Source organism: Triturus cristatus, chromosome 8, assembly GCF_964204655.1.
Source record: "Triturus cristatus chromosome 8, aTriCri1.1, whole genome shotgun sequence".
NCBI lineage: Eukaryota > Metazoa > Chordata > Amphibia > Caudata > Salamandridae > Triturus > Triturus cristatus.
The window spans coordinates 200,210,465-200,227,441 of record NC_140591.1 but is presented as its reverse complement, the minus strand read 5'-3'; the positions used below and the strand labels follow the sequence as shown (position 1 = coordinate 200,227,441).

At 43.5% G+C, this 16,977-nt stretch overlaps 1 protein-coding gene across 1 annotated transcript; it reads right to left on the bottom strand.

Moving 5' to 3' along the window:
* Positions 1–815: 815 nt before the first annotated feature.
* On the bottom strand, positions 816–6,566 carry ZSWIM2 (zinc finger SWIM-type containing 2). Its single transcript, XM_085621349.1, has one exon. It carries the CDS (start codon positions 6,301–6,303, stop codon positions 4,399–4,401), a length of 1,905 nt encoding a protein of 634 aa, XP_085477475.1. The 5' UTR covers positions 6,304–6,566; the 3' UTR covers positions 816–4,398.
* Between the last annotated feature and the right edge of the window lie 10,411 nt (positions 6,567–16,977).

Sequence of the window (16,977 nt, the reverse complement as noted above, 5' to 3'; positions counted from 1 at the left end):
ACAACCAATAGAAACAGAAGAAAAGTAAATGGCAAGCACAGGAACAATGAAAAGCCAGGGCAGGATGTAAGCGCCTTTTAAGATTTATATTAAATACAATAGATTTCACAAGTACAGCACAAGCACTGTGCATTCAAAACCTAAAAAGGAAGTGGCATTTCATATGGCACAAGCCGATACAAATGTTTTTTCACAGTGTAACCCCATTGAGCAGGCCCCAGGCGCAGCTCTCCCATGCTGCTGCACCTCTATGCTTCCTCCCAGAGTGCTTTCTCCTGCTTTTGCCTCTTTTTTACTGCTTTCTCCTTCCTTTCCCCATTTTTCCGAGTGCTTTCACCTGCTTTTTGCTTGTTTTTTAATTCTTTCTCCGTCCTTTCCCCTCCATTTTTCTGTGTGCTCTCTCCTACTGTTGCCACATTTTTTACTGCTTACTCCTTCCTCTTCCCTGTTTTTCTGAGTCTTTCTCCTGCTTTTGCCTTAATTTTCACTGCTTTCTCCGCAAAGCAGCTAGCAACTGCAGCACCTTGAGACCCTCACAGGTGATTTGCAGCACTTTATATATCCTGATTGACTGATTTTAAAATGTATTAAGGAATTATAGAGTGATTGGATTACTGCTGGGGAAATCAGTTGTACAACACTTTATGTAACTAAGGAACACTGGGGCTTACAGTACAGGTATCACTGTCGGTGTCTTAGTACATACTTATTTCAGTATGGAGTGGGGCTTTACATGGATTATGGAAGGTTTTAATAAACCAGCTATAAAAACATACTATTTACAATAATGCACAACACAATTATCAACACAATGATAAAGGGAAAAAATAATATTTATTAATTAGCAGTGCTTTATTATCAAATCAAATAAATAGCAAAACTAAGGATATGACTACTTGCCAGTCAAGTATGAAACATTGTTAGAATGAAAATTCAACACACTGTACGACAATTAACAATGCAAAGTTAGTGCATAATAAGCTTTAAAATATTCTGTGACAATCAGTGGAACAAGCACAATCTGTATATCTGTTGCAAGTCCATTTTGAAGAGGTAGTGAATCCTGTGGATCTACAGAACGTGTGTTGATGGGTGCTTATCCATTTCTGGTGAACTCAGAGTAGGCCTTCTTAAGGACAATAAAGCTAACAGAATTTGTAAGCAGAATATCCATTACTACTAAATATTTTCTGTACCAAAGCCATAGGAAGCCCCCTGCATTCTTGAATAGATCCTGGAGAAAGATTGGACATACACAAAGTCCAAAAGGCAGCAGTGGAGAATCGCAGCCTGTGTAACTCAGTTACTGGATAGTATAGTTGAAGGAAAGCTACAGATAAAGATTAAGTCACAACAGAAAGGCCATGGAAGATCACCAAAAGTCTGCCACTAAGTGATTTGTCAATTAAGGGTGTACAAAGTAATGGAGAAACCTGGAAGGGGATCCATAGCCTCCTGTAGTTTGGGGCTTGTCTGAAGTTTAAGAGCATGTGTGTGTGGGACCAGGTGCTAGGCATATCTGCAATCACTCAGAAGCTCGAGCCAGAACAAACGCTGCCACAGGTTTCAAAAGTGTTAGATAAAAACACTATGAGCAAGTGACACAAACATTTGTACACAATTCTGCACAGATACACTCTTGTAAATGACAAAAAGCACAATTTCCTTATCGCTTTTGGTACTAGCTTATACACATATAATTATAGTGCATAACTTCATAATAGAAAGAAAACAAAATATATATATATATATATATATATATAAATATATATATATATATATATGACTCCACCTCCAGAGGTGTCGTAATTTTAGGAGGTGACTGTAGAAGAATGGAAGTTAGCGATTGGCTAAAATCGCTTAATGGATTTCCTCAACTGAACTCTATTGGATGGAGGTAAGAAGGACAACTACCCCAACAGTAGCACCACACAACTGATCCCTTCACAGGAGATAGTGTCATCTGAACTAAAGTTTGCAGTAGTGACAAGCTCCCTCCAGTGGCAAATTTAAATCTGACAACGGAGCGAAAAGCTTTCTGCATACTACTTATTGTTAATATAAAACAAGTGCACTTGCTAGGCATAAAACAATCAAACTTCAAAAGTAGTAATGGCACTGAGTCCTGGAGCTACTGATTCTGCTGGCTGTGTGGGGCAGCGGCGGGAGCAGTTCACTCCGGAGGGCGGGGCTCATGGTTCGATCCCCGGCGGCAGCTCAGCACCATGTGACTCTGGGCAATAGCTCAGTTAATCTCCCCGATGACCCCCAGCACCTTGAGACCCTTAGGGATGATTAGTTTGCACTTTACAAATACCAGATTTACAATTTGCCATAAGCTACTTACAGAAAAACTGGAGGTGAGGACAATAATCTCATGGGAAGAGATGTTGGGGATACACTTCTTGCAAATTAGGATAAAGCAGGTAACACTTTTAAAAACAATCAACTGCTAAATTAGTCAGCCTTGCCTCGGAACGGAACTGTAACTTGTTGGTTTTGTTAATGCTTGCTTTGGCAGTAGAAAAAAAACACTCAGAATGGCAAATGTTTTGCGGGTAAGCATAACGACAAGTGCGTGTTACAGTGACCAACGTAGATTGGTGCTTTCGTCATTAAATTTTTTTTTTTTAAATCGCAAATTTAAGATGGTCGCATGCATGGCTAATTCACAAATTAACCAAAGTATGCACAAGAGCGCAAAAAGAAGTAAGAGGCCTAGTAGAAGTTTGCAGCTGCCGAGCCTGCATCAATTTGTTTTTACCATTGGAAAGCAATGAATGCGCAGAGGGGTGAGCTGTTAACAAAAGTATACGTGGGATCACAAAAATGAAGCAAGCAGCCAGTAGCAGTGTTGGCAGCTGCCAGCCCCTCACTAATTTTTTACAATAAAAAAAAGAAATGGAAAACAAAATAAAGCATGAAGGTGAGGGATAGGGAGCCACGAGGGAGCAATGGATGTGTGGGTTGGGGGGAGTTATGGTGCTGAGCATATGGGACCATGGAGGGAGGGAGAGAGAGAGAGGGAGAGAGAGAGAGAGGGAGATACATACAGAGACAGGGAGGGAAAGGAGAGCCATATGCTCAAAAGAAGCACTAGAAGTCAAGTAACAAGTAAATAATATAGCTTTTTTGTCATGAGTGGAAAAATGCAACTTATCCAATCAATAGGATGGTAATGCTCCAGGGATAGGACAAAGACAAAGCCAATGAATCAGGTAAATGCTACTGAGATAGATACAAATATATTCAATCATAAGCAAGGTGCGGACCCAAAACCCACTCTATGTATTATTTCATTGTGATGGAGATAATATGCCTTCAAAAACAGCCAGCTACAGCTACCTGTAGACGAGACTGCAAAACTGCAGGACTTTGGTATTGAGAGACTGTCACGCAGGCTTCCATGATGTCAGTCATTCTCTGTATGCACTGGTAACAGTTTGCTTTCTTCAAACATATTTAGAACAAACCCTAAACTCGACTGCGGGATACTTTGTATGAACCTTTGTTTTCAATATGTACAAATGGAGGTACTAGGTAGATGTAATTTTAGAGGGCGCATTGTGAATGTGGTGAGGAAGTTAAGTAGAAAATGTGACTATAAATTGTTAGGTGGAATTGCTCCTTGCTCTGACATACATGTATGTACGTATGTGTAGCATATGAAAAACAAACCATCTCCCATGCAGATTCTAGGTTAACAAAGTTTCTAGGTTAATAAAAAGATACGTGGTATGCTTCATGTATCTTTCAAGAGTGAACTATTTAAATGAAAACAGTGCTATGAGTCAAATTATGTCTGGGACTTTACAAAAGTAAATGTGAAAAAAGTGTTCGCAAACAATTATTTGAATGCATGTTATTTTACACTAATACCTACTTTATTATTTTATCTCATATAGTTACGTTATTTAATTGTAATAAACTTATTTATACATTTTTTCTAACCTTGAAAAATATATAATCTTAACTGAATAAATAACTTAATCTTTGCTCTTTTATCTCTTTTGTACTGCACATATTGAACAACTAAACATGCTGTATAGTTTCATTTCAGTCAATAGAGAATATAAGTTTAGAGTGTTCGAACATTATAAACTGGTATTTACAATATATACCAATTTAAAGAATAAAAAATTCTTCCCATCTTGCCTTCTCTTAATTTTCCTTTATGGTGAATAAATATTGTAATAATATGTGTATTTATCTGTTTACTGGAACATGCTATAATTTACTAAGAGGTAATGTTACAAAATAATGTTTATAGAATGAAAAACATACTGTTCTGTCAATATCCTAACAAAACGTGATAACAAAGTCTACTGTAAAAAATAAAAGTCAATGTTAGGAGAAATTCCGTTTGCTTCAAGGTTAACCTTTTTTTCTTCCAAAACATTATCCATTGCTCTTGAGAGGAATACCCTCCATCAGGAAAGCTACTTCTGGACTTTGAAGACTGGTGGGGATTTGTTTTGGCCTCCTCGAAAGGAGTCGATGGCGCCCTTTTTGGGTACGCATTGGTTCGGGTTCTCCTTTTAGACTTAAGTCAGAAGTATCTAAAAAAGTACCAGTACTGAAATCTTCCCCAAATCCAAAAGCCGCTGCACTTTTACTGATGTTTCTGTTGTGCAGTGCCGCTGCCCGCTCTAGACCACCATGATCTCCTTGAAAATGAGCGATATCCTGCTTTTTGTTTATATTAATTAGATTTCCACAGGCAGATGATGAACCTCGGATACGTTTAGGAAGAATTCCTTTCCGGGGTACAATACAATCAACGAACTTGCTTGAGCATGGCTTTTTGGTGGTTTCTATGGCTACGTCTATACAATTGCTGAAGGGCTGTGGACCTGCTGTCCCAGCTACTCTGCAGTGTTTGGTTCTGGATTGTTTGGAACCTTGAGACTCCAAGACATTTGTGGATGGGGTATGCTTGAGGTCTAGTTGGTCCTGTTCATGAAAGACTGATTTCCCATTCATTTGAGATATTTCCCCAACATGCCCATGCACTTTCTGCTTAATGAACAATCCAGTCCCAGGTATGAAAAGTTCTGCTTCCTTTGTGTTTGACAACCTGGTACTGATTGTCATTGATCCAGGGTTGTTGAGCTTTTCATTGCCTGTCACTTCCTTCCAAGTTATGGGATTGTACAGAACATGTTTATCAATAGGACACGCATCTTCATGCAGCAACCACTTGTCGATGCAATCCCTGTGAAATGTGTGTCTGCATGGCAGGAGTCTTGCATATTGACCAAGACTGAAGGCCTTTAGGCAGATCCTACACTGATGTCCTGGGGATAGCAACTTGCTACTTTGTCTAACCAACATCAGGGGGAACGATTTAAGGACTTGCTTTGGCAAACGGCTAGATCTTCCTTTGATTTCGCCCATTTCTTCCTTCAGCGAAGTCTCTAACCCATCGCATGGTTTGTGTTCAGAAGGCGATTTTGGGACGTACCCAAGAGGCCTCCATCTTTGGTTCCTCTTCAGTCTGGAAAGAAACTGATGAGGGGGGTGACGGCCAACAGTGAAGCATTCCTGACACAGGTGGAAGTGATTGCACTCAGTACATTTGTAGCACACCCCTTCAATAGGAAGTGTCATGCAGTTGTTACAGGGGATGCCCAGGTGTCGCTCAAGCTTCTCTTTCTCAGCCACCGTCATCGACTGGTTCGCGTTCCTGATCTCTTCCTTTAGGAGGTGCAGCGGTGCGAAGTCTTCTCTGCACAGTGGGCACTTCGCTGTGCAACCGATCTCTGGCTTTGGCTGGTGTTCGGTCCAGATCTTCATGCAATTGATGTGTACGGCGTTCCCGCAGGTCCTGCAGTAGGTGACGGGCAACCTCCGCCTCAGCAGCTCATCCTGGCAGATGGGGCACACGTCCTCCGAGTCCAGATCCTTCTGTCTGCCCTGGGCCTCTTCCGCACCTGTTGTTGCGGGGGCCGGAGGCTTTCTCGCTGCTGTGTCTGTGCTATGCAGCCCCCGAAGGACACTGTTGATTTCTCGCTCCACCAAACCCGGTTGGTATGCGTACTCGTGGTCTCTAGGGAGCCTGAACCGCCGGAGAAGCAGCCAGCAGATGTGCTTGCAGGGCTCCTTCTCCCGCTGGAAAGAGGAGCAGTTGCAGGTGTGCGGGTCCCCCAAGAGCACCTTAAAGGGCTTGGCCTCGTCATCCTCTCGCAGCAGGAAGCCGGTGGGACCGGTCTCGCGCAGGATATAGATAGTGGTGTTAGCTGCCTGGTCGAGGTGCCAGCTGACAGCGTCGGTCGGACCCCTCCTCCAGGGAGTTTGCCTCATGACAGCTCCGCCTGGGTATTATTCTATGGCATAGCACACGAAGGGGGCAGACGTCCCCAACTCACCATGCCCTGCTGTGCCAGCCGCGATCTTCAGACGGCTCGTGCGAGCAGATTCATCTCGGGGAGATTTTAATCAGCCCTCTTAACGTAAGCAGGTCAAATTAACAGTTGCATTTCTTTTGTAGTCTAGTACTTTTGGCAGTGCGGGTATCGGTCACAGGACTGTAAAGAAGGCAGTGCGGCATTCCTAACACACTTCTTTCCTATAGCAACAGCACCGCCGTACGTGCTGCCATGGAGCCGGTGACGTCTGACGTAACCACGTACTACGATTCGCGTGACGCGTCAGACGCACGTGAACCGTAAAAAGTTCAGCGCCTTGTTCAAGCGATGCGATGCCTACAAATTGAGGCAGTTGCAAGATATGTTTGTATCATGCCACATTGACATTTGTAATATAACGATTCCACATCCGATTGTTCTATTTTTTATCGTCTATTGTAAATAAGAGTGAGTCACATCTTTTAAATACAAAAAGTATATCCGTATTCTAAAATAACAATATTACATTCGGGGAAATGCTGCATTTGAAAATATCCACCTCAAGAAAATGTGATATTTTCCCATTACTGCGCAGGAAACACAGTTGTCGCTGTACTCAATGGGAGTATTCTTACTTCATTTGTTTTGCAGTTTTTATATAGCTCAAATTGGACTCAAAGATTGTGATCCAGCGGTAATTACCTGGTAATTTCCCTATTCAAAACCTCATTACCTATTGTTTACCGCTGTAAAGGGTGAAATGTAGGACCTTTTGATGACCGTGAGAGTGGTGAGTTATTTTAAAGGGTTTTATTTTTAAGTCAAAAGTTAAGGTTCTCTGACTCTTTATTCATTAGTCAAATATCAATCAGGTTACAGAATTGAAAATTAGGAAAAATAGCATTAATACAGAACATACTACAGTCTGCATATAAGCATCACATATAGGAAGGGAAATGTGGTGCAAATTGTCAGTCAAAACTCTTAAAGAGTTTCTAAGAAAAAGAGTAAGTCTTGCAAGTTTAACCAATACTTAATAATGGCAAAAATCTCCCATAAAGAGAAATAAATGCATAGGACAAATACATCTTTTCAAAAGCAGTTAGTCAAAGCATGAAATTTAAAGTTTAGCACCTAAAATCTAAATCTGTTCTGATCCTTTCAGCTCTCTCTCTCTCCCTGCCTCTGCCTCGCTGTGCTAGTCTGTGTCTCTGTCTCGGGCTGCAAAATAGCCCCCACAGATGCAGCCCCTCCTTCCTTCTCCTCCCCGTCTCTGTGACCAGCACAGAAACTGGGCCTGGCCCTCAGAAAAAATGAGCAAAAGAGGCACTCCTCCCACTTGTAAGCCATATTTCAAGCAAAAGTTCACGTGCTCGGTCCTCATAGCTGGTCCATTCAGAACTTCAAGACACATCATCTCCCCATGGGCTGACTGGATACGTCACTAATCAGGCGTGTTCCTGTTCAAATTTTAGTCTTGAGATTATGAAAAACAAAATGTGTGCTCTTCACTCCACATTTAAACAGGCTACAAAAATATGCAACATAGTGAAGGTCGAAGAGACGGAAACAGGAGGGCGTGATTTATTAACAAAGCCCTTTCATTGAAAGTTGGTAGGGAAGATGAGCGCATTCCATTCTAATGTTCAAGGGCAAAAACTGCAGTACGCTGAGTCCACTAAAGCAAACTGAAATCATGTGGTTTTCTACACTATGAAACACAATTCAGCACATTTCTACTCTTGCAAAAATACATGATGCCATTTTGAAAGTACAAATACATTTTCTAAATTAATGTGCATTCTATTGAGAGATTAAATATTGATTAATCACATATAAACATGGCTGTTGAACTAATTGAGCATGTTTTCACATGAAAGCACCTCCAAACTGAAGCATTCTGATCAGGCCTTATGTTTTTCATCTTGATTGCGCCACAATCTGCGTGCCATTTTAGAACTCATGTCTGCAGCTTTTTGTCATATAATAATGCATACATTTTATAGGTGAAATCTAAGCTCCATAAATTGTCAAAGTTTTCAGGTCTTGCCTGAGCCAGCGCATGCGCTGTCTGCGAGACATTTAGAAGTGCTACCACAGCTTTTGCTGGCCTAGCGCTTGCGGTTACGCACGCAGCTGCCAGCTTTCAGCGCCCGCTCAGGCTTTCCTCTCGCTTGCTCTTTCAACGCTCCCCCGCCCCTCCCCGCTGCCTCTCGTGTTAATTGTAAACATATGTGCAAACGTGCTGCTTTCACTTTCGCTCGCACCACTTTCGCAGCCGGGCTTGTCTTGTTGTTTAAAGGGCCCCAGTTCAACAACCTACTTCTGAGCCACCTTCTTTTCGATTCTCAGAGAAGGACTAGTTTTCGTGATCGACTCTCCTGTTTCAAAACTTCCTCTGGTGCCACTAATGCCGGCTGCTGCGTTTTCAGCCAGTTCACCTGCGAGGACAAAGAGGCACAGAAGGTCAGGGAGTCGGTGCACCCACCTCGGGGTAAGTCTTAGAGGTGGGCGCTCCACAGCCACACACCCATGCAGCACAACCCATTGCTTCGGTCCCACACTGTACATGCACACTCAATGCACAGCCACTTCCACTGCACAACTACACAGACATTGCACAAAAACACAGCTAAACACAGTATTATTCCCTCTTTTGATTCACACGTAAACGATATCACCCTAGCATGCCTTGACCCAGTTGTTCTACGCTACCCAGTGACTCTGTAATCAGTTTGGCGCAATTTGCACATTTTAAGTAGCCACACCTCTGCCTGCTTAATCCGGAAGAAGATATAATAGAAATTAAAAAAGAATGCGAAGTAAACAATTTAACTCTTGGGAAACGCTTATTGGTTCATATCAGTGGCTATATTTGTCATTCACTCCGAAAAATGAGACTCCTCGTCTACTTTTGATTTTGCATCCGTTTATGTTTGTGTCAGCATGCTTTTGTAATTTGTGTTCTATAGTAGTATTTGTCAGCTTGCAGTTTTAAATGCGGGCTGATCGCTTTGCGGTTGGCCAGCTGCATAGACCGCTAACGTTTTGTCTGACGAGGTGGCGGGAAGCGTAAAGCATGTTAAAAATTGTTTTCGCATGGGCGCGGGCATTGTTAAAGATAGCACTGAGGCAAAATATAGCTGCCACTGCGTTGCTGGACTTGCAATCCACAAACATGTCTGTGCTTGTCCGCTTACTTTGCAGACAAATATAGCATGTGATTCAGACTTCCAGTAGGACAATGAGGTTTTCATTATCTGGGCTCGTATTAAATTTCTTCTGGTTATTATATTAAAATGCACTATACTCGCACACTGCTCATATGATCTTAAAAGTACACCTTTACTCAACATCTTTATCAGCACATTATAAATCCTCACTTCAAGCTCACTCACTCTCCACCCTTAGCTCACACCTGTCCACTCCCCCATCAATCCTTCCACCTGCATACTTGAAAGCTCTCATCCTTCACTGCATTCATTATCTGAAGCCTCTCTGTGGAACCCCATCCTCTTCTTCTGAGCCATCACAGGCACCTTGCATTCTACCACTTTCTCTGTTCACTTCTTCCTCCCTGCTCTCTGCCCTTGCTTGCACTTTTTACATCGCTGCTGCCTCGCACCGGCGTAGCTAGGGGGGGGGGCGGTCTGCCCCAGGCGGCACTATTTTCGGGGCGGCCAGCGGCAGCTGCGTGGCACTGGTGCTGTCGCTGAGCAGCCAGTACACCACACGTGTTACTGTACGTGCAAGCGCACCTGCTTGCACCCAAATGCCGCACCACACAAAATGCTGCACCACCTCCACCTAACTTAGTGGTGGTGCGGTGCCGGGCCCGGCGTACTGTTTATGTGGGTCCCAGGGCCGTCAATCTTGTAGCAAGCGTAAAGCGCTACCAATGATGGCCCTGGGCATAATTTTTGGCCAACCCCGCGGTGTCTGTTGCAAGCAACGCTACGTGCCTATCTTTCCCTTCTCTCCATAAAAAACCTCGTTTTAGACGCTTCCTGCTCCCAGCCTGACCAGTCCTCTCTAGTCCCTGAGGTGTGATCGAAGGCAGAGTGGGGGTGAGTGTGTCTTCTCTGTTTATTTAAACTTTTCACTTAATGTCGTGTGCACGAATTCAAAGCACATTTCACCAGAGTTTATTTTCAGTCACTTTGAGAAGAGCTGTGAACTGGGAGACAGAAAGCATCGGTGGGGGTGGATAGAAGGTAATAAGGAAAGGGTTACAAGAGAAGCAGACGTAAGGGGAGGCGGTGCAGGCAGAGGGGGAGATGGTGCAGGCAGAGGGGGAGATGTGCAGGGGGTGAGATGGTGCCGGCAGAGGGAGAGATGGTGCAGACAGAGGGGGCGATGGTGCAGGCAGAGGGGAAGATGTGCAGAGGGTGAGATGGTGCAGACAGAGGGGGACATGGTGCCCTCAGAGGGCGAGATGGTGCAGGGAAGGGGGAGATGGTGCAGGGAAGGGGGACATGGTGCAGGAAGAGGGTGAGATGGTGCCAGCAGAGCGGAATATGGCGCAGGCAGAGTGGGAGATGGTGCAGGCAGAGGGAGAGATGGTACAGGCCAAGAGTGCAATGATGCAGGCAGAGGGTAATGTAGCGCAGGCAAGCGGGAGAGGCTGCCAGCAGAGGGGGAGATGATGCAAGCAAAGGAGAGATGGTGCAGGCAGAGGGTGATGTGGCGCAGACAGAGGTGGAGATGGTGCAGGCAGAGGGTGAGATGGTGCAGGCAGAGAGTGAGAAGGTTCAGGCAGAGAGTGAGATGGTGCAGGTAGAGAGTGAGATGGTTCAGGCAGAGGGAGAGATGGTGCAGGCAGAGAGTGAGATGGTGCAGGCAGGGGGAAGGTGGTGCAGGCAGAGGGGGAGATGGTGCAGGCAGAGGGTGCGATGAGATGATGCAGGCAGAGGGTGATATGGTGCAGTCAGAGAGTTAAATCGTGCAGGCAGAGGGGGAGATGCGGCAGGCAAAGGGAGTTGGTGCGGACAGGGGATAATATGGCGCAGGCAGAGGGTGAGATGGCGCAGGCAGAGGGTGAGATGGTGCAGACAGAGAGTTATATGGTGCAGGCAGAGGGCGAGATGGTGCAGGCAGAGGGTGAGATGGTGCATGCAGATGGTGAGATGGTGCAGGCAGAGGTGGAGATGGTGCAGACAGAGGGGGAGATGGTGCAGACAGAGGGGGAGATGGTGCAGAAACAATCAAGGAGTCAACAGATACGTCAGTAATCCAGAGGTATCTGTTAGCACAGTAATAACGCATTGCTGGAGTGTGCTAGAAACCTGAGGCAACTCTAGCAATGTGCCATTGCCCATGGTCGAGTCCCATGTGAAAGGCCCTGCGTCAGTCCTTACGCCTGCTTGAAGCAGGCAGAAGGATTGTGATGCAGTCAAGTCGTAGAAGTGGCGCAGTGAAATCAGTGGCGTAGCACTATTTTCGCGGTGGCCAGCGGCAGCTGTGTGGCACTGGTGCTGTCGCTGAGCAGCCAGTACACCACACATGTTACTGTAAGTACAAGCGCACCTGCTTGCACCCAAATGCCGCACCACACAAAATGCTGCACCACCTCCACCTAACTTAGTGGTGGTGCGGCGCCGGCGTACTGTGTATGTGGGTCCCAGGGCCGTCAATCTTGTAGCGAGCGTCAAGCCCTACCAATGATGGCCCTGGGCATAATTTTTGGCCAGCCCCACGCTGCAGCGCAGGCCACACACCACCACGCACGCGCTCTTCCGAGTGGAGGAATCTCGTGCTGGAAAATGCAGATTTGCTGCAGACACTGTCTGCAATTCACACGAGTCGGATGTCAGGTCTGTTTTCTTTCCCTTAACCACAGTGTTACTGGTAAGAAGTGCTTTCATTGGATATCTGTTGAGAGCGCAGCTCTTCCACTGTATGAGAACAGCAGAGCGGGTGACTGCCTCGTCGCCAACGGCATTCAAGCGTTTGAGCAAACAGGAGTTATTGCAGTCCATAGCACACACAGGTTTTTGAATGTGGGGCATACTGAATCTTCTCTGATTTGCCGTGTTTGCGTAACAAGAAATGTAACCAATATATTTTCTCAACTGTAAAAATGTGAAAGATGAAAATACATTTGAGGTAAATCTGTTACCTTCTTTCCTATAATTTAAAATCAGTTTTTGTTTTGTTATCTTGTGTTCTGTTTTTATTTCTGAAAAACCTTCGCATAAAATGGTTTATGAACATAGGTTGCATCTTGGAATTTTTTCGTTACCCCTTTTTACCCTGGTTCATCAGTTGATATAATATTGACACAAGCAACCCCCTTGCCCCATTCCCTTAAAAGCAAACAGCAAAACCTGTCCAAAAGAGCATTTGATCTGATCAATGTTTGCACGAATGCAGGCCCTCCGCACATCATCTGTGTAAAATGCATCATTGCAGCACACTACAATTCTCTGCTCGTCTGTATTATCAGCAGCTGATTAGTATTAATCACGTCGGGGTCCACACTATATATACTTCTGGGTCGATAAATCGAGTTCCTTTTTGACTAGTGCACTAATAACACTTATTATGTACGGCGTTATGAATTTTAAATTATAAGAGTACAAATGTATATGTACCAACTAGTGCCTGTCATGCGCGACACCGCCAACCAGTTTTGGCTATTAAGATAATATTTTTGACACATACTTTTAATGTTTAAAACGCAACTACAATTCCTAGAATGCGGCCAAAAAGGCAAGACAAGCTGGAAGTGTGGCCACATAGCATTTGACCATATCATTTGTAGTTGTACTTGGAATCATGGCAGTCGTAGTCACAATTTGAACATAGCCTGTAAGTGTTGCTCAAGTCACAGATTTAGCCAATGGCGATAACGGTGCGTACTTTTAGTGAAAAATCAAACCGTTCTGCACTGAACGGATGGAGTGGAACGTAGAATGGCGGGAATATGCAAGGGCCTCTCCTTGTTGCGCGCAAAACTTTTATCCTGGGGTAGGGGGGATTGTTTGCAAAAGTGTGTGGACGAAATTGTTTTTCGGCTCCATGTTTAGTCACCTTTTGGGTGACCGCAAATGTTCTGTCGTCATATCGCGCACAAACAGAAAATTGTCCCAAGGTGCTTGAATGATAGTTACTTCTGCCCAAATTCAAACGATTTGCCCACCTTACCGGTATTTGAACCTGTGACGTGCGTGTTGCTGCACAGTGCTTCTTTCCAACAGTTACAGGAATTTTTATTCGGGTGGGCCAAGGATACATTCGGGTGGGCCACTGCACGCCCGATTGTTACTTATATGCCAGGCCTGCTTCAGGGCCCTCCTTTATCTCTCCTTAGTCTTACAAGGGCTCATGAATACACATTATTTTCTTTCCAAATCCCTTTCTAAATGTTATCGCTCTCAAAATAGAGTTTTATTCTTTGTAATGTCCCTTTGATGGGAATTGGAGGTTTCTGAGGTGGGAGTATCATGCAAGTGACACTTCATGGGCACTCCCTCATGACCTCCTCCTCAGGATTCCCTCAGCTGAGAACAGCCCATAGCTCTTTCACAACACTTATTGCAATTGTGAACTGAGCACTCAGTGAGCTGTGAACTGTTCACAGTTCTCTTTGTGTTCAGTTCAAAACTACGAGCTGAGAATTGGGAGAGCAAATAGCAGCTGACAGCTCCCCGAGAGCTCAGTTCACATTTGATGTTATGCTATGGTTTATTAATACAAGCATGTACAACTTGGATTCCTGGCACTATAGAACAACTTAATAGGAAAAAACTGTGTAATAAAAACAAGGAAAATCATAGAGAATTATAGATCAAAATGATAAAATGCAGATTACATACAAGTCTTAAGTTTTTTTTAAGCACAATAGGGGAAGGTCATTCTCTAACTAATGCAAATTAAAAGGCCCTGTCCCAAAAGGAAACTATTTTATTCCTGAGGACATTCAGCAAATTTTTATTTGTGGCGTGCAAAGTTAATATTGGGCTGTATTATTAAAGTGTATCCCTGATACACAGAGGAGAGAAAGAGTAGATAGAATTGTGTACAATCACTAGGATCTTTTATGCCTCACAAGAAGCCAGCGGAGGATCTCATAATTAGTGTAACTTGTCCAGGAGTCTGAAAATGATACCGGGACAAGTTCAGCATATTTCTGTGTGGCCCAACTTCTTGGCTGGGTGAATGGCGTTCACCTTGAGAAAATAGTGGGTGGATGCACGCAGCAAACTCAGCTCCGACCTTTGCTTTCATCTGCAGTGGAGTAGAGAGTGGTGTTGTAACTTAAACCCTGCCAATCCACCACCGCTTCTCGCCGTCCTTTTTCCCCAGCCCCACCCGCCCCTTGCTACTGGCCATGGGCGGCAATCTGAGGAATAGGCCCTCTCTCCGCCTCTCCCTGTGATTTATTACAGTGAAAACCCAGAGAGCTGAACTGTTTGCAAACACTGCTCAATGGTAACAACCACGGAAGCTTTTCTAGCTACCGCAGCAACACTACATAACCACGCCTAAAACCTGCACAACTCACCAGCCCATTCTTTACAACAAGAGAAAAATGCCCCACAGCCACACACCCATGCAGCACAACTCATTGCTTCTGTCCCACACTGTACATGCGCACTAAATGCACAGCCACTTCCACTGCACAACTACACAGACATTGCACAAAAACACAGCAAAACTACCATACCACACAACCACATTTAATCACCACACTTGTTCAACACATGAAAAAAGCAAAACCACACACAGACGCGCTCTGCACATACACAGTGCAGACCATGTACACACCATGCAGTCACAAACTGCACTACACATGCACACCCTGACCAAAGAACAATGGACAGATATAAGCAAACTGAACAACCACATAGGCCCAGCAGCGACATTTATCTGCCCCACACACTGCAGAAGCTCACAAAATGCATCACTACCCAAAAAGGCTTGCACTGAATATTCTGCATACAGTAATTCCAAATTGACTATAAACAGACCTCGCTTTCATGGTATTTTGTAACAGTTCCATGTTTGTTTATCCATATTTATAATTTGCTTAGCCAATTTGCTTTTCTATCCAAGTTTATGTTGTGTTCTGTGAAAGAACGAAATTACAAATGGAGTATTTCCACATTTCTTTAAACTGTAATGATGCACCCACTCTCGAATATTTGTTTGTTTTAACACTATTTGCAGTCTCAAATATGACAACAATTCACTCAAATGAAAATATTAGCATTATGGTATAAACGTGTGTGCCTATTTGGATTTTTTAAAGGAAATAATTTGACTTTTGTGATTCTCCATGCTGCCAATATGTACAGATATTGGTTATGCAGTCATGACTGATAAAACAGAGAGTCACCTAAAAAAACACACAAACTATGTTTTATTTCTTTTTTAAAGAAAATACAGATATTCAAACACATTGTTTTCTGTGGTTATTCCCTTGCAAAAATCAGTAAAAACAATGACGTGTGGTGCCATTCCTAAACAAACAGATCAGTTGATCCTTTAATATTACAATATTTTAATTTGCAACAACTAGCTTCATAAATATGTTTTTCCAAATCTGTTAGCCGAATCTTCCCTGGTGATTCTTCGCCAAGAAATAAAGTCACCATTGTATTGCCAAACAACTATAGGATTACACTTTAAAGTGCCAATCATTATGAATTCATGCGCTAAAAATAAAAATATCCTAAAAATAAAATGTACACACTAGAATTCCTATTCGAGATCCTCAGGTTATATGCTAGACTCCAAAGAGTTCATAAACTAATTGCGCTGCTTATGGAATCTTTAAATTAACAATCAATGTGCAGCTGGTGCTTATCTACGAAAAGTGGCCACACAGCGGTACATCTCTCAACTATAAGTGAAAGAACGCATCAACCACGGTCACTTTCCACCAACACAGGCAAACGCCGCAATCTGTTGGTCACTCAGTAGTGATCCATGGCTCCCCATTGTTTTTAGTGACTCTCTACAGTTATGCAGGCAAATACCATGGCTGAAAGCATGTTACATTTGTTTCACAGCTCACAAAACAGCTTACCATCAAAAAAGTTAATTGTCTTTCAAATCACACATATAACAAGATCCCCTTTTGACCAGGCCGCACTATTCTTCATAGGGGACCACCTAGAATTAGAGTGGCCAATCAGGAAAATCCCCAGTAGGTCATGCCTGAGGGGCTGGGCAGAGTCAGTTCCACATTAGGCAAACTCGGTGCTTAATTTGTAATATTGGTTGCAGGTCCAAATTTTAGGGACTAGGGCCTATTTTACATTATCAGAATTTGTCCCAAAAAAAGCCCAAAAATGGCATAAGGAGAGCGAATGAGGAAGAGAAAAAGGAAAAACAGTGACACAGGGAACAAGCATTGGCATAGCCAATAGGTCTCACTTTTGGACCTTATAAGTGTTTAGCCATGCAACAGTTGAGGTTGTTGCACCAAGGATATTGTGCTGCATAACTAAATACTTATAAGGTCCCAAAAGCGAGACCTATTGGCTATGCCAATGCTTGTTTTAATAGTAGGAGTAAAGTAATAAATATATAGATACATAAGTACATATTATACATATTTATATAAAGAAATACATGTATCTAGATGCATACCTATAATCAAATTAAATGTTTATACATACAT

Bases quoted from the DNA above. Each gene is read 5' to 3' on its own strand.
- ZSWIM2 (XM_085621349.1), bottom strand. From the start codon at position 6,303: ATGAGGCAAACTCCCTGGAGGAGGGGTCCGACCGACGCTGTCAGCTGG.